This window comes from Eupeodes corollae, chromosome 3 (genome assembly GCF_945859685.1).
Source record: "Eupeodes corollae chromosome 3, idEupCoro1.1, whole genome shotgun sequence".
NCBI lineage: Eukaryota > Metazoa > Arthropoda > Insecta > Diptera > Syrphidae > Eupeodes > Eupeodes corollae.
Genome location: NC_079149.1, coordinates 33,544,092 through 33,570,956, shown reverse-complemented (window position 1 = coordinate 33,570,956; position 26,865 = coordinate 33,544,092). Strand labels below are relative to the sequence as shown.

At 34.3% G+C, this 26,865-nt stretch overlaps 1 protein-coding gene and 1 long non-coding RNA gene across 5 annotated transcripts in view; one reads left to right on the top strand and one right to left on the bottom strand.

The window, feature by feature from the left end:
* LOC129949179 (tafazzin) overlaps positions 1 to 26,865 on the top strand; it is a 37,916-nt gene that overhangs the window by 10,152 nt on the left and 899 nt on the right. Inside the window, exons 1-6 of one of the 3 annotated variants that reach the window (XM_056060463.1) lie at positions 7,978 to 8,112; positions 9,695 to 9,909; positions 15,240 to 15,402; positions 26,027 to 26,155; positions 26,275 to 26,382; positions 26,453 to 26,841. In XM_056060463.1, the coding sequence (XP_055916438.1) occupies positions 9,850 to 9,909; positions 15,240 to 15,402; positions 26,027 to 26,155; positions 26,275 to 26,382; positions 26,453 to 26,841 (849 nt within the window). In that variant the 5' untranslated portion in view covers positions 7,978 to 8,112; positions 9,695 to 9,849. Of the gene's footprint in view, positions 1 to 7,977; positions 8,113 to 9,694; positions 9,910 to 15,239; positions 15,403 to 26,026; positions 26,156 to 26,274; positions 26,383 to 26,452; positions 26,842 to 26,865 lie in introns of those variants that run through there. The other 2 variants (XM_056060464.1, XM_056060462.1) reach the window with 2 other exon arrangements.
* LOC129949180 (uncharacterized) lies at positions 7,426 to 9,133 on the bottom strand. Of its 2 annotated transcripts, XR_008782012.1 has the most exons (4): positions 8,849 to 9,133; positions 8,314 to 8,788; positions 8,179 to 8,262; positions 7,432 to 8,088 (listed from the first exon to the last, which is right to left on the bottom strand). It is a non-coding gene; the product is annotated as an uncharacterized LOC129949180 (long non-coding RNA). The 2 variants fall into 2 exon arrangements; XR_008782011.1 differs by lacking the exon at positions 8,849 to 9,133 and having other exon boundaries at positions 7,426 to 8,088; positions 8,314 to 8,838.

Sequence of the window (26,865 nt, the reverse complement as noted above, 5' to 3'; positions counted from 1 at the left end):
CTTTAGATATGGACCACAAAAAATGTTATCACGAACGAATACGTAACACACTCATAACTTTTTCTAAACATCTTTGATTTAGATCCTAGGGACCTTAAAACGTCGAGAAATGTTAAAATGCTTAATTCGAAAAAACAAACAAATATATTAATATGACATATGTAAGACATACAACTTTTTTTATATTTTCAAATGAAAATCATCCTCTCGGTCAGATTTGTCATGATTTTTTCGATGGTATGCATAAATGACCATTAAACAAAAGCCTTTTCTATATAACAATAAAGAGCTCGTCACCTATTGGACTTGAAAATAAACAATATCCAAAAATGTATTCATACAAATTTAAATATATAAATCATCAGTCAACAAAACAATCTTTTAAGTAAGCCAAATGACAAAATAAAAGTAAACAGACCATTTCTTCAAATGAAACTCATTTTACTTAAAAAATAAATAAATAAAAAACATTTATTTATGTATGTATTTACCTTATGTACGAAGAGTTTCATCTATTAATCAAAACGTTAGCAATACGTGTGACCTTTATATTCAATGGTTACTAGTTTTTAATGTAGATAACAAATTGGGTATGTCAATGACTGAATTGCTGAATGTTTCAATGAACTTCCGTAGTTGTAGATACCAAATAATTAAGTATTATAATCGACACCTTATTTCAAGAACTAATTTAATTTGAGTTTGTGCATATTAACTGGAGTAATGTTTACTGAGTTACTATTTATTTTACTTTATTTACATAAAATATTTCATGGATAAAAATAGGAATTTGATATTGAACTGAAAAAGATGGCTATTATTTTAATCGTTTTTCTGATTTTATATCATATGATCATAAGAAATGGTTCTAATTATTAGTCTTATATCTATTGCCTGTTTAAAAAAAGTGGCTTAGTTCCATACTAAGGTCTGAAGACTGTTATATAAGTGATGCGTATGCAAAAGCATTACCCTCATACATAACTAAATGAGAACAATTATAAAAAAAACAACAACTTGTCTCTTTTGCTTTCGGTCCATTTAATTTAAAATTAACTTTTAAAATAATGACTAAACAATTTTTAAATACCAAATATTAGAATTTAAAAATAATAACAATCCACAACCACCTAATTTTATTAATGGTCAACTAAATACATTGAAATTCCGTTTAGCTGTTTCTGATTTTGAACAACCAAATAAATGAAATTTAGGTTGTTTAGTTTTCTTCACTAATATTATAAAAAGGAAAGATTTGTATTTTTGTATGTAATGAATAAACTCAAAAAGTACTGGACCGATTTTAATAATTATTTCATTAGAAAGCTACATTATCACTGAAGTTATATTTAGAAATAAATTACTAAGAAGTCTTTAGAAATTCATATTAAAACCAACCCATGGTATACAAAAAATTAACCATAAAATGTCTTTTATCGCATACGCTGCAAAGAGTATTAATGATAGGACAAAAAAATGTTCGACAATATTATAGAATACGATGCTATTTTTTTTGGACACGCCCGGTGGCACGGGTAATACCTTTCTTGCCAATTTAGTATTGTCGAAGAACGATTATCCGACAGAAAAGCACTGGCAGTGGCATCGTCAGGAATTTCTGCAACCCTATTAAATAATGGGAAAACGACTCACTCTAAGTATAAATTCCAGTTGGCTGTTTCTTAAGATCAACACTCTGTTTGTCTAATCCGTAAAAATGGTCCACTGCTGATGTAGAAGCAGTAGACCGCACATTAAAAGATATAAGAAACTCATGCAATATAATAGGTGGCGTAACTTTTGTTTTCGCTGGAGACTTTTGCCAAACTCTATCAGTTCTTACTAAAGGTACACGTGCCGACGTTATTAAAGCTTGCCACAAATCTTCACCTTTGTCGCTATCAATTTAAACTCTCAATTTGCGCACGAATATGACAGCACATTTATGCAATAACCGCGGTGTTATTTTCTCAGAAAATATACATACTTAAATTAGAGACGGCAAATTTACTGCTCTAATTGGAAACAGCTCCAAAGTACTGTTGAATATTGAATTGGCTCAAACTGTTCACATTCTAGAAATTCTTAGACACCATCTATCCCGACATCAACAATCTTACAGTAAAAAATTTCCATTGGCTCTGTTCGAGAGCGATATTGTCACCTGAAACGACTCAGTAAATGAGATAAACAAAATTATTATTGAAAAAGTATCAGGGGTGGAATCGGCTAAGGTGAATGTTGACTATCAATTTTTTGATAGTCAAATTGACTATCACTTTCATTCCGTCTGTGTAATATGATTCAACTCAATTCAATTCGATTGAACAATTTCAGATTCAAATTGTTAAAATTCGTTGTTGCCTTGGTGAAATTTTAAATTGATTCTTATAAAATATCTAAATAAAAGTTTCAAATTGGCTGATTTTGAATAAAATTCTTTTTTTCGAATGTCGTAAGCTTTGTCGGTCATAGGAATGTGTTTTTTTTTAAAGAAACAAAGTGAACTAAGAAAATTTTTCAGTCGTTTGTGTAAGCGTCTGGTAGCTCTATTCGGAATAAATATATTTGTTTGAAAACGACTATCACATTTTTTTGTGATAGCTTTTTAGGTATAAATTTGACTATAACCTTATGTAGATCAAATTCGATCATTTTGATTGTCATTTATCAACAATCACCTTAGCCGATTCCACCCCAGGTGATTTTAAATGTTACAAATCTGTTGACACCGTGTGCAACATAGAAGATACAGTGCACTACCCACAGGAATTTTTAAATTCCCTCAATCCTACTGGCTTGCCACCTCATGAACTAAAATTAAAAATAGGTACGCTTCTTATGCTTTTAAGAAATCTAAGCCCTCCCAATATGTGTAATGGTACAAGATCGAAGAATTAAGAGATAATGTGATTGTAGCAACTATCATTACGGGTCCCGCGGCCGGTCAGCTTGCACTTGTTCCGCGGATCCCGATGATCCCAACTTATTTGCCCGTATCTTTTGAAAAGTTACAGTTCCCTCTAAAAATATCCTTTGCCCTAACAATTAATAAATCCCAGGGGCAAACTTTTTCCATAGTTGGTATCGACTTAAGGAAAGAGTGATTTTCTCACGGGCAATTGTATGTGGCACTTTTTCGAGTAGGATCTCTTGAAAATCAATACGTTTTTTTGCCACCTACAAATACCACAGCCAACGTAGAGTACTAGGAGGCTTTAAGATAAGCATGCATGCTTATAAATTAAATATTTGTACCTCTTTATGTCGCTAGGTTTAAATAAATTAGTTTAAATAAATAAATTAGGTGGAGCAACCATGACCTAGTGACTTACAACTCTAAAAACCATTCTTGTGTGCGAGTACTGTGTAAGGGATGGAGGGGACCGAATCTGAACGGCTAATTTGAAAATTCACTTTTCATGACAAGAATTACTCTGTAGATAGACAGGCAGGAATTGAACCCAATATCCCGGGTACTTTAAGTTTTAGCTACCTCAATTCCAATTATAACATTTAACAAAATTATGTTTGTGGTTTGATGCGTACAAATTGTGATATTAATTATTATTTTAGGCCTGTTAATGTGTTCAGTTACGTACATTATTTTTTGTAACTTCCCAAAACAAATGATTATTATTATTATTATTTTCGTTTAACTAAAAAGCTTCGATTAGTAAAATAAAGAGTGCAAAAAGTTAGCGAAATTCAGGTTTCCATTTATTTTATTTTACAATTTCTACAATAATTATTTTTTATGGAAACAGTTAAACATTTTAAGAAAAAAATACGGTAATGAAAGTAAATATTTTTAATTAACTGAACATTTGCAAATTTTATCATATATTTGAAACCTAAAAATATAGTTTTTTTTTTAATATTTGTGATACTACTTAAGCAGACGACATAGTAAAAAACTTAAGCTTATCGTAATATTCTTAAAATTAATAAATAGTTACCTGTTTAAAAATAAGTTCATTTGCAGTGGATTTAGTATGAAATCAATATCAATGTCACTAGGAGTTCTTTTATACTGAATCACACGTGATCGTCATTGTTTCGATTGATTTTTCAAAATTGATAAAAAAATTTACAAATCATGAAGACTTCTCCACCTCTCTTGATTTAAGTTTATCTAAAAAGACATAAGCATTCCTTGATTACAGTAATTTGTAGTAATTTTTAAAATTCCCATAATTGTTTATCAAAGATATTACAAGAAACCAATTTTTTAAAATATTTAATACGTTTTATAGGAGAACAATTTTTAGTCAAATATAAAATACTTATTGTTGAAAGTATCCCAACATCTGTTGCAAGTTTATATACCGATTTAACTAAGTTAATATTTGGAATATAATTTTTTGATCAAGTTGAAATTTCTAAGGTGATTTTGAATATAAAATAAAATATTTGTTTTTCTTACTCTTTTCAATAATACAATGCGAGAAATAAACGTTTATTGAGTTTTATAATTTGTTTACATTATTTTATGTTTTTATTTTTGATATCCTATTTAACATTTCTTGTTTGTCAAGTTGAATGACATTTTTTAACGAAATTTCAAAATTTCTCATAACACTTTTTTGCTTAGAATGAGCTCGCACTCAAGAGGTTTTTAACACCCTTTTTTGGGCAAAGACAAAAAGCAGATGTTATGAAGGAAATAGGAGTTTTGAAAAGTGGTGTTGGTGCACACTGCTTTTGAATTCCTGAATATTGCAATGACAGGGAATTACAGAGTGTGGTAAAGCTTTCCACATTCGCTTAGTACGTCAAAGGAAAGAATCACTGTACTTAGAAGTACGGCCAATGTTGGTCTCCAAGGTATGTTAATCAGCATTCAAACTCACCAATTAGTTTATTTTGAACGTGTGAAACAGTATCGATGTGGTTTAATTGTCATTTTAAATAATTAAATAAATAAGATGACATTTGAATCTCCTATAAAAAGTGATCATTAAAGATCAAGAATTATAGCGCTATAAAAGAAATACATTTTTTGTATATACAGTCAAACTTATTTATAACGAACCTTCAAGGGAGAAAAAAAAATTGCTTCGTTATAAAGAAGTTTTATACAATTCAATTCAATTCAATTTTATTTGTATTTCAAAGCTTTTACATTAATTATTTTGGTAGCCTTATGGGCTTGTCTGCAGAAGACTGTGAACAAAAGTTTATAGGTTTTGTTTTGAGTTCTTACTAAAATTAAGTCTTATAATTTTTTTTTTAAGTTTTACTGAAATAAAAAAAATTAACTTTTTTCAGCAATAGCTTTTTTTACAAAGTACGGAATGGTAGGGGAAGCTCGTTAAATACTGTTGGGATTGCTACTTCGTATCGTTTTCGTCGATATTCATTCCAGTATCTCGGTATTTCATATTGCTTTTGGTTTCTTCTTCTGGTGTTGAAAATTTGTTGGGTAGCAGGTTTGTATGTGTTATCGTCATGAAAATTAGATATCACTTCTAGTTTGTACATCTGCAGTATACTTAGCAATTTGACATCATTATCGATTGGCCGCCTGTTATATTGTTGTCCTAATGTAGCCCGATATATAATTTTTTGTAATTTAAGGTGTACATTTTCGAGGCAGGTAAGTTTAGGCGCCCTTCCCCACGCAAGTATACCATATCTAAGGTGAGATTCAACTAATCCAAAGTATGATAACAAAGATAGAAAAGAGCGTATGCACTTTGCTGTAGTTTCTTAGTTAGCGCTCTGATGTGGTAACTCCATTTAAGATTGTAGTCGATTATAATTCCAAGGTATTACAATTTCTATCAAAGCCAGTCAGCTGTCTTCCTTTTGTAGATCAAGGTGATTCATTGTTCTATGCAAACATTGAACTTCATGTACTTTTATTTTTATTTTATGTTTTAAAATGTGTGGTGGATGAATATGCATGACTTTAGTTTTTTGTGCATTAATTATCAAACCATGATCATGGCACCATGTAGTGACAGCATCAAATTCCTTTTGCATTATTTGCTCTGCTATTTCTACGTTTCGACGGCTCACTACAATCGCAGTATCATCGGCGTATGCATATCCCGTACCATGTGTTAAAACTGAGAGCAAGTCATTTACGTATGTTATAAATAGCAGTGGCCCTAACTTTGATCCTTGTGGAACTCCATACGCAATTTCTTCTTTTGTTCTATATTCTCCCATGATTTTAACATTGAACTTTCTTTCTTCAAGATAGTTTTCAAACCAATTCATCAAGGAACCTCGTACTCCAACTATTTCCAACTGCCTTAAGACATTTATGACTTAGGGTATCGAAAGCTTTTTTAAAGTCAATAAATACCACTATTAAGTTCTGGTTTTTATCCAGACTTGTCTATAACTTATTTGTAAAGTCTCCAAGCAGTCTGTTGATACTCTTGTTTTTTCGGAATCCAAACTGGTTCTTTTCTAGAAGCTTATACTTCTAAATAATTGTATAATCTTTTCGAAACCACTTCTTCAAGAACAATACAAAGTTCGTTATATAGATTTGCACCCATTTTATCCACAACATCGTACTTTGTTTTTTTTTTTTTAGTTTATTTGGCTTCTGTTTGAAATTTTTTCGGTAAACTTTAAAATGTTGCATTCATTCTTTAAAATTGTCGACAATGTACTAAAAGATACACCAAAATTTTCTGCAACAACTTTTTTCTTTTCTCGCCTTTTAACTTTTTCAATCATCGATAACTTCTCTCATAGCGACACAGCTTTGCAGTTCGACATTTTGGCAACAATTCTCGAACTTAAAATGCCAAATCAAACAATTGACCTTTTCATATGCGTAACATTTCTACTGCACATCCATGAAAACACACATTCACTTTAAGAAAAATTTTTCCGAAACGGGGAGTTTCCTTTAAAATAAATTTCAAATTTGAAAATTGACATTTGGTTATAAAGAAACAAGTTTGCCTTCAGGCCACAAAATTAGTTCCTTATAAAGAAAATTTGGCTATAGAGAAATTCGTTATGAAGAACCTTATTCGTATGGAATATTTCTTGAGGGGAAGGGGAACAAAACGAAATTAACTATAGAGAGAATAACGTTATAAGGAAGTTCGTTATAAAGAAGTTTGACTGTATTCCCATCCAATTAAGCACTTCAAACATTTCGTCAAAACTTTTTGATAAAATTCGACCTTGAAGTCTTACTCTCTTCAAACTGAAGTTTCAAATGAGAAAGAGTAAAGCTTAAATATGTTTAAAAGAGGCTAAAGCAATGAGTTGTCTCCTATAAAATAACAATTGAAATTAAAGTTATTTGTTATTTGAATATAGTAATAGTTAAATTCGTGTCTTTGGGGTTTCCTAATTAAACAACCATTTTAAATTTAATTGTACAGTCCATTTCTTATATCGAAACAATGTGTCAAAGTATTTAATTTGCCACAAAAATTCATATTCCTACCTTATTTTATAAGAAAACAAAAAAAACAATGTTAAGAAAAATAATTTTAATTGTCTTTTTTTTAATTACGTTTTGCAGTTTCGTCACTCGACATGAAAACTACTTTTTCAATGTTAAAACAATTTAATTGTTTTTAAAAGAAAATATGAGCTTTTTCTTACGCCCTCAAATGCATGCCTTAAATATATTTCCTTGGCATTTAAATAAAACTCAAGATTTAAGTGTCATCAGCAAGTTTTGCACTCTGAGCAATTTAAACACATTTTTTTGCATTTTAGACTTCTTGGTTCTTGCACAATGCCCTTTTTAAAATGTGGCCTCTACCTCGAGACAAGTTGCGATTGCGAGAATTTCGACTCGGATAGATTAACATTACTCACTCACCATACTAACGTCTCACAAGTCACAACTCACATCTACATCACAGTGAATCGGATCGGGAAGTAAAGTAAAGCTAAACACATGAGATTCGTTTTCGTCGTTTGTTGGTTTGGTTTGGTTGGTTGGTTTTCGTTATTGGTGCTGTCTCCATTGTTCGTCACTTCTCTCTGGTTTTAGTTTAGTTTAGTCTGTTTAATGTGGTAGCCACTGACGGGCACGGCAGCGCCAGCGTGTTTAAGGTTTATGTCGATCCATGTGCGTCGCTCTGTCTTGGCCTCGGTCTGTCGTTTGATATATTTTTGAGAGTATGCGAAAAAAATACAACAAAAAAATAAGAAAAGAAAATTTATTTTTAAACGTGAAATACCTACCCCAGTGATTATGATGATTTGATTTGAGAAACAAAAGATTTACTCGTATCATCTTAGTATTTTTCTATTTGTTCTGGCCTTAATCTGTAAATACAAAAATTTAACTTTGAATTGACAATTTTTGGCTAAAAATACTTCCGGAAAACTATCCAGATGCTTGATTAACCGGTTAAACAAAAATTGCATTATTCGATTTTCGATGCTTTGTGAATCCTTAAAAACTTGTTTAACATCTTTGAATAGAGTATAGAGCTTCAATGTTCAGTTTCAGTTCAATTCAACTTTAGCAACAAGGTCATCATCATCATCATAATCATCAGCTTCAGCTTTAGCTTCAGCCAGCAGTGTGTTGTTCTGTGTGCACCAAGATTCGAATAAGTGCTCTGTGGTGCTCCTCTTCATGTGATTTTGTGTCAATGAACGTTGTTCAGCAGTTATTTTTAATATAGAATGTATCTTTCGAACGTAACAAAGGTGTTATTTATTTTTATAAACTGTACTCCAACCTACCGACATTTATTGTGCTCCATTTGCATTCAGATTCGGTGCTTCAGTTAGGTTTTTTTTTTAAGTTCAACGTGTTGTTGGTGATCTCAAGTAAATATTGTACCTGTTTAAATTTTGATAGAGAGTTGAATATTGTTTGATTAGAGAGTGCAGGTACTTAGACCTATATGAGAAGATATTGTGTATTTTTATTTACACCAACGCTTATCTGTTTTTCTTTTGTTAATATTATATTCTTTTATGTTTCCTTTGGGTTTTCTATATTTTCATTTATTTTGACAGTTGGTTGACAACGTTGAGTGAATATTCGCGAATCTCTCTCGCTCTCTTTGTGAATTTGATTCGACTTCGAATTATTTAAGTGAGTGAAATTAGACTTGCAAACAAATTGGCAATAATTTTTGCAATTGCATATCCTCAGGCGTACTGGTATTAGAATTTCTGTTCACGTACTAATTAGAAATATTAAATGATTTAAAAAATAATAAGTAAATAATAAATACGTAGTCAACCTTATCACAGACCTTGTCGTTCGTCGTCGTAATTAAAGTCGGTCCTAATACCTTCCTCCTAGGAGATAATGGTGATTTCAGTTTCAACACGCTATGGGACTTAAGTTAAAACTTGTTCGGGTAGTTTGTTGTTACCGGTTTTGTTGTTATTGTTGCTGATTAAAAGTGCAGTATTTTTTTAAAGTTACATTCGAATATTTAGTTTTTAACAACGATATTTTATTTTGTTGGGAGATGAACATTGTGTAATAATCTTTCTTTGCAGTTTTTTAACTGAACAGAGAATTAACGATAAATTTGTGTAAATACTTGTTTTGAGCACACGTCGTCGGTCGCGTCATTTCGAATGCGTCATTCGCATAGTAAACTTTTTAAATGCTTTGTTTTGATTTTTTGTATTGCAATGTCAATAATTTTCAAAACGATTAATCTACACTTTTTACGTTAAATAATTTTAAAAGTTTTTTGTTTTGTTTTGATTTTATTCGAAAATATAGACAACTTTCACTTTCTAGAACTTTATGGCACCTATAACTTGATAAAATTAAAATTATAACCAAAGCTATACCTATACATATACCAATACTATAATTAACTTTAGATTTTTTTAACTTAAATTAAAATCATATTTTGATAAAACAAAAAAGAAAATATGGTTGAAGATCTAAAACGAGATATTTTCTGTTCTGATTTCGGCAAAACATTTGATCGAGTAAGTCAATCAATGAAAATTATTAAATATCATTAAACAATAATTATTTATGTGTATTTTGTTTGGTTGTTCTGGTGTGTATGTGCGAAAATGTGTAAATGTTTTTTAATTCATTTTTATAATTGATTTGTATTCAATATTTTCTATTATCTGATGACGTCCAGTATAAAGTAATTGAGAGAATAATTATCATTTAAGTTTCCCTTTTTTGTTTGTCTGATAATAAAAAAAACTAGTTTAGTAAACAATGAAATGATACGATATGAATAATTTTGTTTTTTAAACTTGAACTTGAATCTGGTGGTTGAATGAAGATGAAGTTTGAACTATAGTAGATTAAATACATATCATTAAGAAATTTTTTTATTTGTGTTGGCCTTTGATTAGTGTGTAAATTAATGTAAAATTAAATTTGTCTTATTTTTGAATTGCTTCCTAGTCGAGTCGGATGCTTCAGAGATTTAGTGTTACCGTTTGGCAAAACTGTTTTGATGTTTTGAATGATTAAAATGCAATTTTTTTCAACTTTGCTTCAATAATTATTTTCTGTTATAAAAATAAAAGAAAAAAAACTATAAAAACAATTACAAAACAGAATACAAATTCTTCAAATACATGGCACAACATTATGTGTACACTTGGAGATCAAAATAGGCGTAAATATTGAAGTGTGGTAAAATTGGAAGATTAATATTTTGTAAGCCAATTCTTACCCTTTTTTGAAAAAAACTTAGTTACCTTCCCTATCAATTGATTTTTGCTTCTTTGGTTGCAGCTCTGAAGCCTTCATTTCTTTCTATTAATGATTTTGAGGTCCGGTGAATGAGGTGGGTTCTTGAGCTGATTTCTTCAACCAGCGATTTGTGTTTCAGTCTTTCCCCAGATTTGAAGCAAATTTCTTTTTTAATTATCCAGAAATTTTCACTTGCCCATAATTGTGTCAATGAATTCAAAGGTTTCTTTTTCACTTAAAGCCATAGACTGCAGCTGCGAGCAATATTGCACTCTGACACTAATTTCCAAGACCTTGTCGATGGTTTCGAGTTGTAGCTTACATTTTGCTTGAATAAATAATTTTGTGCTTGAAACGCTTTTTCGTCGTTGGAATAACACGATATTTCACAATTCCAAATCGATCAATTCCAATCAAAGTTCCGGTGGAGTCATTTGACATTACCAAGACGGTTTTAAGCACGATTTTTAAGCATGCAGTGGCATGAGCCAGAGTTCGTCTATCTTTAATTTTAATAAAAAAAAGTCGATGGTCGCCTGCCTTCTCAGTTCATTGAACCTCGTAAGCGAAAAAGCTGAGATCTTTGTATAGAACTCTCTTTAAGCTAGTGCGTGAAGGTTTGAACCAGTTCCTTCTATATCTCTCTATTCCTAGCACTATACCTCAGCTGGGACCACGTCTCCAAGTTTTGGGACCGAGCTTCCTTCATGACAGATGATCTCCATGTTTCTCTTGGTCTTCCAGGCCGCCTTCTACCTTGAGGGTACCATTGAAATCACTGCTTTGCTATGTTGTCGTCCAGCTTCCTCAATGTTCCAGTTCCAGTTCTGAGCACAGAACATCGTTGGATATGGTTTGTCGCCACCGGATGTTCAGGATGTAACGTAGACAGCGGTTGACAAAAATTTGCAACCTTCTCGAGATGCCAGCAGAGCACTTTCACGTTTCGCAGGCATATAGCAGCACGGATTTAACGTTGGACTCAAACAACTTTAACTTGGTACGGAGCGCTATTTTCCTGGAGTTCCACACTTCAGAAAGCATTCCGAATGCACTACAGGCTTTATTTATTCTATTGGTGACATCCAGGTCAGTTCCACCATCGATTGCCAAAGAGCTTTCCAAATAGTTGAACTGGGTGACCTCTTCTACTGCCACTTGTCTCACAATAACCTGTTGTTGTTGGTTTCGGCTGGTGTGCATTAACTTAGTCTTTCTGGCATTAATCCTTAAGCTAGCCACCTCCCCATTTTTTTGAAGAGAGTGGCACATTTGGCTGAGGTCTCCATTTCTGTTTGCCATTAAGCATATGTCGTCAGCATAGTCCAAATAGCTTAATGTTTCCTTCAGGCGCCATTGGATACGCAGTCTCTCGTGTTCACCCACCGTAGCATAGCAGTCATAACATCATCAATAGCAAGCAAGAGCAGAATCAGTATAGCAACAATTTTATCAGGAATGCCTCTAGCAACAAGTGATCTCCAGATAACATCACGACTGAAGGCCTTTTCAAAATCGAAGAATATGCGGTAAAGCGGCGATTGTTACTCCGACGATTGTTCAAGAATTATTTACAAGGTGTTAATGTGGTCGACAAATGATCGACCAGTGCGAAATCCCGCTTGATGCCTCTTGAGCGTAGACTCGATCTTAGATTTTATCCTCTCGAAAATGATGTTTGCCATTAACTTTGGAAATACGGACAGAATGGTTATTCCACGCCAGTTATTGCATTTCTTAAGATCACCTTTTTTTGGTTGCTTGACGACTACCCCGTCCTTCCATTCCCTGGGAAAGGTATGCTCCATTGATACAACAGTACTGCTTCGACGTTCGAGCGGAACAGTCGCAGGTCTCCAAGCTGAGAAAGTTCGTTTCCGCCTTCAGTAGAAATAATACTTCAAAACTCTTCTTGTTCTACAGGTTGTTTAGCAATGTTTATCAAAGAGGATGAGTGGAAGGTGCGGGGGCTGACTTCTTAGTTTTTCCCGTAATGATTTTCAGTCCCTTATGATTTCTGCTTCTCTCTCTACTCTTGTTGTCATATTATGATGCATTTGTTCCATTTTCCTATGAGATAACAAGCATACATCGTTTGCGTAGTCTAGATGTTTCAGGTGTGTTGTCAAATATCATGTTATTCCTTGGTTTTCTGTCAAGGCTGCCCACACCACATCACTGATCACCAATAAGAAAAGAATTGGTGACAGCATGCAGCCCTGTCTGACTCCACATCTGCCTCCAAACTCTTTTGACAACCTACTTCCTTGGTGTAAGATGTGACATTTGGATTCCTCATAAGTCGCCCTTATACATTTTTCCGGGATAAGTGAACTTTAACTGCCTTACACAGGGTTATGCACAAGTCAACGCAATAGAAGAAAATCATGTGTTACTGGCCTCATTTCAAAAAACATATAAGAGAATTTGTTTCGTGTCCGCTTAGTTTTTGACTCATGCATGACGATATTTTGATTTTTGGTCACACTTATTTTGGGTCTTTAACCCAAAAATAATTTTGTATGTGGATATCAGTTTTTCTTCAATATTATTATCTGTCATGGTTGTCTTCTGTTGTGGTGACTGTACGACATCCTGTAGAAGTTTAAATGTTTTGATGCCTTTATAAACTACCTATCTACATTTATTCTTCAACAATTAAAAGTAGTTATTAATAAACTTCCTTCTTCAATTGAAGGATGAACTATTTTTTGAAATTGTTGAAAGACAAAAAATCTTAAAACATTTCAACGTTCACTCATATAAGATGTCAGTAGTTTTTCTCTATCCACTACACATACCTAGTGTTCTTCATCCAACGCTTATACGTAACACAAATTAACAAAGAAAGCCCCCCAAAAAAAGAATACAAAACTGAATATTTCAAGTCTGTGGGCTTGACACAAAATCCTAAATTTGTAACCCAATTTCAAAAAAGCTCATATTTGACCGCTTGAGAACTTCTAGCTTCTTCAAAAATATATACCTACATATGTATGTATATGAAAATATGTTTATAGTTGACAAAAGTTGGTTGTTAAATAATGATATGTTGTGGAAAATAGAACCCTCTAGGCTTACAAGCAAAGACTTAAATCCAAAATTAGTTTTATTTAGAAAAAGAGTGTTTTTTTTTGTTATTCTCTCTCTTAACACAAAAACCAAAGAATTGTTCTCAAACTGATCCTTACTCTTAAGTTCCTGAGATTTTTTTTCCAATTTTTGCTTATGCTAAAATAAGGTACATATGTACATATATATAAATGCCGGCCGGTACGTGGTGCATCGCAAACCTCAACAACACAAATTTCAATTTCAGTTCGCAAACTGTTGTGTGATTTCCCCTTTTACATTTTCGAATGCATTATTTTCGTTCTCAGAAATAATTCTTATGATTATTCTTTTTATATATAGACGCAGAACATCCACAAAAATAAAACAACCCCTATATTGGACGAAAAACGTGCTTAACAATTGACAATGCGCTTTTCAACTTCATCATCATCATCATCAACAAGGGGTTACGCTTATCGTTGTTGTGCCTTGAAGTACACCAATCTATCACCATATAAACTATGACGAGTCTCCACCACTGCCTTCATCTCTGTGTGTTTTCTGATGCATTAGAACCAAAAGCTCTCATTACCTGCTCTCAGGGCACAGGCGCAATTATTTACTGTATAAAATACAATCACTGCTTCTATATCTACCTCAGTTCTCGCTTTCGTTTGGATTTGGACTCATTCAAGTCACAAGGGCGTTCACAGTCTCTTTATTGGTGCCAAAAGCTTAACAACGCTCCTTGTTCTTCTCTCGAGCCGCCAACTATCGTCTAGACTGTGTGCTGTGCATCTGCCCACAGATGTGGGATTCAATTCAATTTAATACACACCTACAATTTTTAGTCTATACACTTTTGTTTATAATTTAAATTTGCAAATTTAAGTGACTTCAAATGAAACACCGAATAAAACAAACTATTGATTGTAATACAAAAATCCATAGACGAAAAATAACTAAACTTTGACCTGCTTATTCTACAAAGAGAACATCCTTCCAAGCTGGACAATTTCAAAAATAGAAAAAGAAGAAAAAAGAAAAAAGAAAATTCCACCCTCTCCCGTGTCCTTATTTTTTGATTCGTACAATTTCATGCAACGACTTTTGTGCACTCCATCTTGTTCTTCAAAAAACGTTCTCAAAAAACAGAAATCTTTTAAAAAAACATAGAAACTCCAGCTTCAAATTGTATCTTCCTTTTTGTTTATATAGAATATTTTTTTATAATGAATTAAACTTAACTACTGCACAAATTAAGGATATTTATTTTTGATATCAAAGCAGCATTTCGATGACAAACAAAACTAAAATTAAAAAGCAAAAAAGAAACGTGTGACGTTTGTGTGAATGAAATAATTGTTATACTGTGAATTCTCTAAAGATGCTTCTTTAGTGTTTTTAATTTTTGAAATATTAATTTTATTTTGTTTCTGGATATCCTCTTCTTCTATCATCGAAACAACAATAACAACAACAACAACAAAACTACATCATCCTGAATAACAACCATAAACAACAATAATAACAACAACAACAGTGCAACGTCCAGCAAACTCAAACTCAAACTAAAACTAAAACGGAAACAATGGCCTACAATATCGATTGGGTATTCCCACGCTTAATGCATCCGTCGAATTTATGGTATTTTGCGAGTACGATTGCCATAGCTGCCGTTGGATTATTTAGTAAAATACTTTTAGGTATGTAGACAAAATTCAAAACAAAAAAAGTTCAGTTCTTCCTCTTCTTCTCCTCCTCTGCCTCTGTTCTGTCATCAATTTAACAATTCATTTTCATCAATTCAATATTAATCAAATTCATCAAAACAAAATACTTTTCATTTCAATAATAAATAAATTTGTATGTATGAACTTTTTCATAAGTCTTAAGAAAATAAATTGTAAGCTTAATGCACCCAGAGACCTCAGATGACAGTCCTTGTGTCACATCTGACAAAAAATAAAAGATCAACCACCTTGAAGTAAAAGCAAGCAATAAGTGTGGGATGATGTGGATGACGATGAGCAGAGCATGTCGCTTCGCTTAAAGCCACCAATAAAACTTTTGCGAGTGCTTTATTTGGATTTTTCAAATATGCGTACACGCTCTTTATTTCTCTAATTTAGACGCTTGCTCTTGCTAAATTTATACACAAACACAAAATAATAAAACCTGCGCGGTTGATTTGGAAGCTTTATTTTGTATGGAATTAAAGAGGCGAGATGATTTACAAGTTATGAAACATGTCATCTGACGTTTGCTTTAAAGGGGGATTGAGTTGTATATTTTGAATTAAAAAATTCGAAACATGATCCGGGTTGTTGTTTTTGTTGACATTATTTGTCAACATAATGTGTTTGCTTTTTATGGTTGAATAGTTCAATTTAGTTTAACTTTTGGCGACTTCGCAAGCCTTAAAAACTAATAGATGTTTATATAGAGTTAACAAGCTTTATCTTTGCAAAAGTATACGATCTTATCACAGGACTCTTCGTCGGCGTATTTAAGAGCTTCATCCGTCCCATGAACGTTAAAACCTAATTCGAAACCATAAACGCCACTTTTCACCAATCCCAAATTTTAGACCAATAGTTTTTGTTTGTATAAAAGCCATAGCATTTTTTTCTGTGGCCATTCGGAGCACAAATTTGCTTCGATGGAACCAGTGATAAGGCTCAGTTGTAGAAATACAAATCCCTGAAGGGAATTCAGTACCATTCGGTATTGGTGACATTGGCGGGAATGAAATAACAGACAAATATTTCAGAACCAATTTCCGGCAAAATCCACTAAACGTTCCACCAATCTGCAAGCAACAGATGGTCAGCCGTTAGTCCTTGACATTTGATGGGTTTCAAGAAATCTATTGCTGAATATTTCGAAAATAAATCAATGTAGTAATACAACAAAGAAGGCACACATATGAATTGAATGGAGACCAGAATCATGTTTTGTAAATGGAGAGAGTGTGAAGATGCGAATGCGGACGAAAATACCTCTAACCTTCTATGTCAATGCCCTATCCTAGCTAAAAATAGAACAACACCCCTTATAAAACATTTGATCGACAGCCTATTTGAAGTCTCGTTTTTTCCACTTAAGGACATCCTTAGTTAACCTAATCTTCTCCTACACTACCCCTTTACTATAAATATAATTTTCAAACTAATTAGTGTTTACGAGTTTGTATTAGTGCCGACAAAAGCCTTTATATGAGAGAAATGACAAAATATTATGTCTGGACCGAGACTTTGAATTTGTAGAAAGGAGGTATGCACTAAAACAAATGGAATACCACATAAATAGCTTAGTAGTTAATTGCCTATTTTTACGTTCGTGGAGCCGGTTATTAACGACACTTAAGGCGTAAGACAAACATACTTGAAAAATATAGGCTTTTGCACAATGTTTGGTTAGATGTCACTTTAAGCTACCATGTTTTGATATTTGACCAGTAAAAACTGGGCAGGTTCAGAACACATAAGGGACTTCCATTTGCAGTCAACTTCATTCTTTGAACGTGCATTTTGACCAAGGCAACTAGTTAGTTTTTCAAGTGTCATGAATTTCAAATTCAGAACTTTACTTCACAAACCTCTACTTCAAGTTCCTAGTACAAAAACTACCAAAATCATAACTCCTCAGGCAAGCTGCAAGTCCATCACGTTTTTTTATTTTGTATTTTAAGGAAATATTACTTTTTTCTTTTACAAATTTACGAGGAACCTTTTTGCAGAAACCATTAAATGAAGTTTTGCAGAAAATAAATAAATCATTAAGTAATAAAGTTCAGCTTTTAGTTGAATGATAAAACATGATCAATTGCAATTTGACATAATTTGACTTGACTTGATAGTAAGGGAGATTTTTCTTGACTAACTTTCCAGTCAACTTTCCAATAAAGTTGCCTTGATTGGAAGGTAATTTTTTCGCAGCTGGCTAAATCAGATGCTAGAAACTTGTCTTACTTTCAAGTCCCTTATGTCATTGAACCTACCCACTATTCCATTACTAGGAACACCCTTAAAAAATGTATTGAAATTGTTGGATTAAGTGCGGCGCTACATACCTCAATTTAGCAAGAACAACTCCCTGAGCCTGTTATTTCTCCGAGGTGTTCATAATTCACCACTTAGATCTTGGAATTTAAGACCTTTAGACGTGTCGTTAGGGCTACGTAAAGGCTAAGATTTATGCTGATTCAATACCTTAAAAATATAATTCTTGAAGTGAATTGTGGGAATTGGTAATTTAAAACGTCATTGGCTGATATCGTTGTCCATTGTTGATGACATGTCTCTTTCTTTTAATGTCTTAAGAAATACCAAAATGAAACCTATTACTGGGTAACCTACATTATTGATCCGATTTCAATAAGATTTTCATAGGTTTTTTTAAATGTAAAGAAAGACTTGTTATTATAAAATTATCAACTTCAAGAAACTCGATATTGTCGAACAGATCAAATTTGTAAATAACCGGCAACCTTTCATTCTTGGATCCTAAGACACCCGAGGTGGTTACATAAAAATAAATATTAAATAGCTGTCAAAATGTACAAAAGCGCACTATAAGTTGATTCGAACCGAATCTTAACCTCAATGTTCCCGAGAGAACGAAAAATTATCAGCTCTTGATACTTGTTGTGTTTTAAATTTTAAATTTAATAGCTGAATAAAATTCAATATCTTTTCCTGCTTTATTGTGTGTTTTCCATTAATTGTTTTTTTTATTATTTACTTTATTAATTAATAACATTTTTTGTAACTTTGTTTTTTTTTGTAATAAATCAAAATTTGAGCTTATTAACATATCTGACTTCTCTTTCTTTTTTAGCCAAGAACAGAAATAACGTACTTGAGTCTCCTGGATAGAATTGACAAAAAAGCTCTAAAAATGATTAGAGATCGTTTTCTTACAGTCACATTTGCTTCTCTTGAACACCGCCGCAAGGTCTCATGCATGTCATTGTTTTATCGTTACTTTTATAAACAATGGTCTATTGAAATAGTCAGTTGCATTCCTCCCTTTAAGCAATTCAACCGAAATACCCGTATTGCTAAGAATGCCCATCAGTTTACCCTAGAGCCCAAATTCGGACAGACATTCTTTCTTTAGCCGCACTACACGAATGTGAATGTGCTTTACCAGGCTCAATATTTCTCACTCATTACAATGTGCAGACATTCAAAACCAATAAGCATCGATTTCTCCTTTCTAATCCTAACCTTCTTTCCTAAATTGCTCGCACTGTGTTTAATCATTATAAGGGTCTTCATTACCCCTTTAGTGGCCACTAAAGAATTATCTGGAAAAATTCACGAATTTCAGAATTGTATAAGGTGGCACTTGAAATTTAAACTTAGAGTTCTCCTTCTTTGCCAATCTAATACGGAACTAAACACTGGAAAGTTTAATGGATCAAGTTAATCAATTCCACAAATGAGACATCGACAATTAATCAATTCTGTTCCATTTCAGTTTTTACAAGCTCTTTTTTGGTATAGAAAATCGGCAAAACTACGTTCTTTTGAATTGTTAAAAATAGTGTGCCGATTTTGACAACCATTAAGTGCGAAAACAGCCTAAGATTGAATCAATACTCTCCCTAGAAGTTTTTATAATTTAAAAGCATTATTCTCTTCTATTTTAAGTGATCAATTATTGGGTTCACATGAGATATTTGAAAGTAAGGCAAGTTTCTAGTAACTGATTGGCTGCTGGTCTTCCAAGTAAGACAAGTAAGGAAAGTTAGTTAATAAAGACCTATCAGCCTATCATCATTCATTCTCAAAACTCTGAAACGATTGATTGATATCCATGTACGTAATAGCATTAATAAAGGACTATCGATGTCTCAGCTTGCTTACTGCAATGGGAAATCGGTGGAATCAGCCTTGCACACTCTGGTAAGAACTATCGAATACTCTCTAGAGCAAAAGAAATATATTATGGTGGCCTTCCTGGATATTGAGGGCGCTTTCAACAACGTTAATACATCCGCTATCACTTCTGTTATGACGACCCTAAATATCGAATACTCACTCTGTGAGTTGATTAATCTAATGCTTAAAAGCAGGATTATCAACTCTAAGATGAGGGATTTTTGTGCGAAAAGGTCTGTCGGTAGAGGCACTCCGCCAGGTGGTGTTCTGTCCCCTCTCCTGTGGAACGCAGTGGTTAACGAACTACGAATATCCCTTGAGAGGGAAGGCTACAGAATGGCTGCGTATGCCGATGATGTTGCTATCTCCGTCACAGGAGAACATCCTAATACACTAAGAGACCTCCTCCAAAATACACTCAATATGCTCACTAGATGGGCTGATCACTGCGGACTTAGTATTAATCCTCAAAAAACAGGCCTCGTCCTTTTTACACGGAAATACAAGATGCCAGTAATTGTATCTCCTTCAATAAAAGGTGTACCACTAATTTTTACCAATGAAGCAAAATGTCTTGGTCTGATATTAGACAAAAATTAAGTTTGAAACCTAATATTCTGGAAATAGTTAAAAAAGCTACAGTAGCTCCTTTCCTTTGCAAGGAAGCCATAGGAAGCAAATGGGTTTTTCAACCTCGCATTACCTATTAGCTATACACATCTGGCCAATACTTATGTATGGGGTTGCAGTATGGTGGGCTACACTGGAGAAAGTCCCATTCTACGACAAACTCAGCAGAGCTCAACGCAGTGCACGTCTCTGCATAAGCGGGGCATTAAGAACCTCACCCTCAGCAGCGTTAGACACTCTTCTTCATCTGACACCCCTCGAAATCTTCAGCAAACAAGTGGCAGCGAGTACAGCTATAAGACTCAACGCCTCATCTCAATGGACCAACAACAATGTTTCGCACTCCATCATTTTGAACCTCTTTGTTTCTGTACCAAAGTACACAGATTGCACTATTCCTAAACCCCAATTTGGAAAAAAAACTTTCAGGTATCTATTCCATCCAGAGATGATGAAGACAACAAACTCCTGAATGAAAAAAACATTAATTTTTATACAGATGGATCCAAGACAAATGAGGGAGTTGGTAGTGGTGTGCACATTAAAAAAAGCTTAATCTAAGGATCTCATTCCGGCTGCCTAATCATTGTAGCGTTTTCCAAGCGGAAAACAGACAGCGAGGTTCTCTGCTGGCTAAGAGGAAACGTGATATCAACTTCTGATATCCGCATCTTCTCTAATAGTCAGGCTACTACTAAATCTCTTGACGGTGTCTCAACTAAATCTCAACCGGCTCTCGATCGTCGATCGTCTCTTATGGAGATGGCGCAGCAATTTAACCTTCACCTATGTTGGATGCCAGGCCACAGAGACATCACGGAAAATTGTAGAGCCGATGACGATTTCACCTGAAAGGGAGAAGATAGGTATACTGATAGCTGCATGTAAACTTCTGCTAAAAGAAACAGCTTTTCGATAACAAACTCTAGGTGGCACAATTTACCAAATGCGCAGCCATAAAACTCAAACAATCTCTCATCTTCTCTGAACTTGTTCTGCTCTTTCTATAAGGCCCACACTTCATCAGGGAGACTACTGTTTTGATAATCCAAGTGAACTAGCTAAAAAGGATATCAAATATCTTTTTCGCTTTATAAAAAGCTCAAAATGGTTCAACTAGTAAAAAGTAATTATCTAGATTCATGTTGTATCACAATGGGCCTCTTCTTTTGGCCCATATGTTGCTTAAATCCTATTCTAAATGTCAAGTATTTAACTTATATTATGACAGTTAAACGACAGCTGAAATTGTCAAATTCCAGCTTTACGAACTTCAAACTACTAAATAATTGACCCTATATTTATACCAAAAGAATCTTCCTAAAAAATCTTTTCCGAGACAATCCGGCTTCCTCGATACAAAAAAATACATTTCACAAACGACAGACACGTTGACTTGCTTTAAATAATTCATATTTCCAAGCATCAACGGAAGAGCAAATAAAAAACATACTAACGTACAATCTCTCCTATAAATAGAATAGATTTATTTTTTGTTAAATAATATCAACTTAAATTGCATAATTATAATTTATGGATCAATGCGACCAAAATTTTGCAGAAAACAAACTTTCTTTTTGGATTGACACTGGTGTGATGTGCCATTCTTAATTGAAAGCACACACGCAAAAATAAGGTGACAATAATTTCTATGAAGCACAACAAAAGTTTAAACCCAATAGAATGCCGACCTAATTGAGGCAAATTATCAAGAAGTGCAAACTAAGTACAAACGGCACATTTATTAAATCTTTGAAATTTAAATTTGAATAGATAAGCAGCTAACAGAGATACTCGAACGCTTAAATAAAACAAAATTATAAATGCAAAACAGAGCAGTATTGTTCGTTACTTTTTAAGTGACAATTTGTACTGACTGACGTGACGGTTGGTTGGTGATGTGCTGGTGATGGTGATGGGTGATTTAAATTCGTTAATAATGAGAGTACTATAAATGAATGAAACCAACATTAAATATACAACTGAGTTGTGTTAACTTGCTCTTTTATTTAAAGTCGTTACGAATTTGTATTATTTGTTTTTGGCTTGGCTCTTTTCTTGCCAGACAATACCCGAAGGAAGGTATGTCGAAATCTTTACTGAGTTAAAGCAATTAACTCAGCTTGTCGATGAGCCAACTCCTAAGTCGCAGGTCAATCCGGTAACACACTAGACTAGTTTCTTACCCCTGACCCTAATAAATACGCAATCAGTGTATTACCACCTCTAGGCACATTAGTCCAATTTTTTAATATTTCTCATGCCAAACCTACATCCGACATTTGTGCAACACGAGAAAGCCAACCGTTACGGTCTCGACTATTTCTTCATCAACTTTATCGATTTTTTGTGAAATTTTATCCCAAGTAGGGTAAAATCTATCAAACCCAAAGAAAACTTATGGATTGAATCGAGCTGTAAAGATGTAATTAGAGTCAGAGATGTAAAGTTCCTTTGTTGCCAACTACTACAATGTCTTAAAGGTCATAAAAATGTCTTAACCGAATTTGCTTGTAGCCCAATTTGCTGATAATTGACGCTACCAGAGAGTGTCAGAAACGACTTCCTGAGACAAATCTTCTTTCGCACTTGTGCAGTTGCAAGAAAACAGGAGCACCCTGCCAATCCTCCTCCTATAACATAAACTATCAACCAATTGAGCTTACGTCCCTTCTTTTCAAGGTCGAGGAAACGCAGCTCAAGAAATATTTTTAAGCAAAGCCTTCTTAATGACAAGTAGTACGGCTTGCGTAGCAATAGGTCCACCAGTGATTTCATAGTTTATGAAACAAATCTTGTTTTGAAGAACGTAAGATTATTTCACTTGATATTTCAAAGGCATTCGATAGAGTTTGACATTAAATTATCTTATCGAAAATGCGTGCTTTTGGTATTAATGAATCTCTTCTCCGTTGGGCTAGAAACTTTCTTTCCAACCGTTCAATGCAAGTAGTATTGCATGGTTTCAAGTTTGAAATTATCCTAGGGTTTCATTTTGGCTCACTTCCTTATATTCATAAATGATCTCTTGTCTACCACTTCTAATGCATTAAACTGTTTCGCTGACGGCTTCTTATATTCGTTTTTAGATTCACGTCCTTGTAATTTAGATGTGGAACTGCAATGGCATCGTATGATAAGCTCATTAAATTCTGCTATTGACAGGAAATTAGGAATTATTACCCGTTCAGAATTTATTGCTATAAAAACTCAAAGCTGCCTCCTGTCGTTAAAGAGTTACCCACCTTCAATGTCACTCCTTCTGATGTGGCTGAAATTACAAAGCCTTAATTCGTCCATAACTTGAATAAAATGCTTATATTTTGGACTAAAACAAGTTCAAGTCTTTTCGATAGGATTCAAAAAAGAGCTCTAAAAATAATTGGCGATAGAACTATTCCCGAAACATTTTCATACCTTTCGTGGTTGTATCTATATTTTTAAACAATACATACTTGAGGTAGCGCTAAAGTCCTTTGTGAACTAGATCCTCACCCAACAAAGCAAGTCCCTAGCTAGATGTCTCCAGTTTCTCGCTCCAAGTTGGTTAAAATCACTTTCCACTTGTGTGCGCCACCTGATCTACGGTCTTCCTCTACTGCGCTGTCCTGTGGGTGTGGATTCGAAGACTTTCCGGCCGGAGCATTGGTTTCCATGCGCTCTACGTGACCCAGCGATCTTAGTCGTTGGACTTTTACCCTTCTGGCTAAGTCTACGTCGCTGCACAGCTCGTACAGCTCGTTTTTCCATCTTCTCCTTCACTCCCCTTCATGCATACGGGACCGCAGATCACACGAAGAACTTTTCTCTCGAAGCGACCCAAGGTGCTTTCATCCGCTTTTGTCATAGTCTATGCTTCTGCACCGTATAGCAGGACGGGAAAGATAAGGGTCTTATATAGCGACACTTTGGTCTTTCGAGAGAGGACTTTTCCACTCAATTGCTTTCTAAGCCCAAAGAAACAGCGGTTAGCATAAGTTATTCTTCGTTTGATCTCAGCGCTGGTGTTGTTTTCTGCGTTTACAGCGGAGACGAAGTCCTTGACTACCTCAAAGTTACGTCTGTCGATGTTGACGTTTTGACCAAGACGTCGGTGTTGTATATCCTTTCTTGACGACAGCATGTACTTTGCTATGTCAATATCGTCAGCATATGCTAGTAATTGGACGGACTTTTGAAAGATAGTGCCTCTAGTGTTGACGTGTGAGCTCTGCACTATTCTTTCAAGCACGATGTTAAAAAAATCGCATGAAAGCGCTTCACCTTGTCTTAAACCTTTTTTGACATCGAAAGGTTCTGTTAAGTTGTTTCCAAACTTTATGGAGCAGCGTGAATTCATGGTCCATTCCATGGTCATCCTGCACAAACGGACGAGTTAGGCAGGGATGCCAAAACTAGACATGGCTCTATACAGCTCGTCTCTGTAGATGCTATCATATGCGGCCTTGAAATCGATGAATAGATGGTGGGTGTCGATCTGGTGTTCTTGGGTTTTTTCCAGGATCTGCCGTAATGTGAATATTTGATCAACTGTGGGCCTAAAACCACACCTGTTCTAAAACCACACTGATAAGGACCTATCAGGTTGTTGACGATGGACTTTAGACGTTCACATATTAGGGCAGAGAAGATTGTATAGCCGATGTTAATTAGACTGATTTCTCTATAGTTGGTGCAGTTTAGAGGGTCTCCTTTATCAGGATCGGGCAACAATACTGAGATTCCATTCATCGGGCATGCTTTCTTCTGACCATATCTTACAGATAATTTGGTGCATGCTCCTAACCAACTTATCTCCGGCTGCTTTAAAGAGTTCAGCATTTAAGCCATCCGCTCCAGCGGGTTTTCTAGACTTCAGCTTAGATATGGCAATCTTTACTTCGTCTAAGTCGGGAGGTCGGGATTGTTGGCTTTCGTCGTCTATGTTGAATGGATCATCCTGCCTGACAGGAAATCGGTTACTCGTTTGCACTTTCGTCTTTGCACCTTTCGGTTCTAGGTTTATGTACCTGTGAATTTCGTTTCACCTGGTCATAAAGCTTTCGAACTTCATTCCTGCTTTTAAACCTCTCAACGTATTCGACCGCACGCTTCTTATGACCTCTCTTTTTCCATCTGAGAAGTCGGTGTTCCTCTCGCCTCTTCTGCTCATAGAGCTCATGAGCGGTTCTCGTCCTTTTATGCATTGCATTTTTAAACAATGTCCTTTCGAATTAGTTAGTTGCATTCCTTGATCAGAGTACAGAATGTCTTCGGAAGGGCAGGTTGTAACCTTATCCCTTTCTCCATCGTAGGCCAAGCAATGGTGTCAATTTCTACCTCTTTCAAATCTAGTGTCGACATCGGGTTTAATATTGTCAAGCATCAGTAAAAAAATTTCCTCACGTACTCCTGAAAATGTTATTTTTGTAACATTAAGAATTCACTAATATTTCTTTTTGCGGATGGAAATTCTTCACCACATCACAATAGTCGCTGGGCAACTGTTGTCAAAAAGTAGCTCTCACTTTTACATCCTGCTTTAGCCGCGAAGATAGAAAAAATTTGGACTTGCCAATGAAATATTAACAACAATCGAAAAAAATATCACTGCACTACATTTTTGTAACGCATAAGTCCTTTCTCATCCTAAAATTAAAAAAGGGAAAAGAAAACATAAGAATTTGACAAAGTGTCTGCAAATTTTATTCACTCATCAATAAACATCATCAATATTCGATATCACTCTTATAAAATTACCAAACATTTCCTAAATACTTATTTTGTTTAACCTTATTAACTAATCTTCTTTTCTCTTTTATATTTTCAGTTTTCTGTAATAAGACAAAAGTTTACAACCAAGAAAGACTGATTGATGCGGTGTCGAAAAGACCGCCAGGTATACCATTACTAACAGTATCAAATCATCATTCATGTTTTGATGATCCCGGACTATGGGGTGAGTACAAAAAGCAAACATTCAAATTTATCCTCAAACAACCAAGTTCCTTCCATCTGTTCTAAGTTCAATAATATCAAATTTTTAACAAATAACTACTTTCTTTATTCCAAATGCAGGAGTTCTTCCACTCAAACATTGTTGTTCTAGAGCCAAAGCACGCTGGTCTCTAGCTGCTCATGATATCTGTTTTACGAATAAATATCATTCGTTGTTTTTTATGTCTGGTAAGTTTCTCAGTTTCTAAAATTTTTAAATTGACTCTTTTTTTAAAGTTTTTGTATGTGTTTTCGATAGGAAAATGTATTCCAGTTGTACGAGGAGCTGGTGTCTATCAAAGTGCTGTGGACGTTTGCATACAAAAGCTCTCAATAGGCGATTGGGTGCATCTGTTTCCTGAAGGCAAAGTGAACATGACGAGAGAGTTTATGCGACTGAAATGGGGTGTTGGTCGAATGGTCTACGAATCACCGAAAATACCAATTGTTCTTCCAGTGTGGCACGAAGGCATGCATGAAGTTCTTCCAAACATAGAACCCTATATCCCAAAATGGGGCAAAAAAGTGACCATGAATGTGGGTAGACCGATCGATTTGGAAGACTTTATTCTGGACATGAAGAGAAGAAATGTTCCCGAACCAGATGCTAGAAAATTAATTACTGATAGGATACAAGATGAATTACAGGTTAATTTTAAATTTGATTTATTT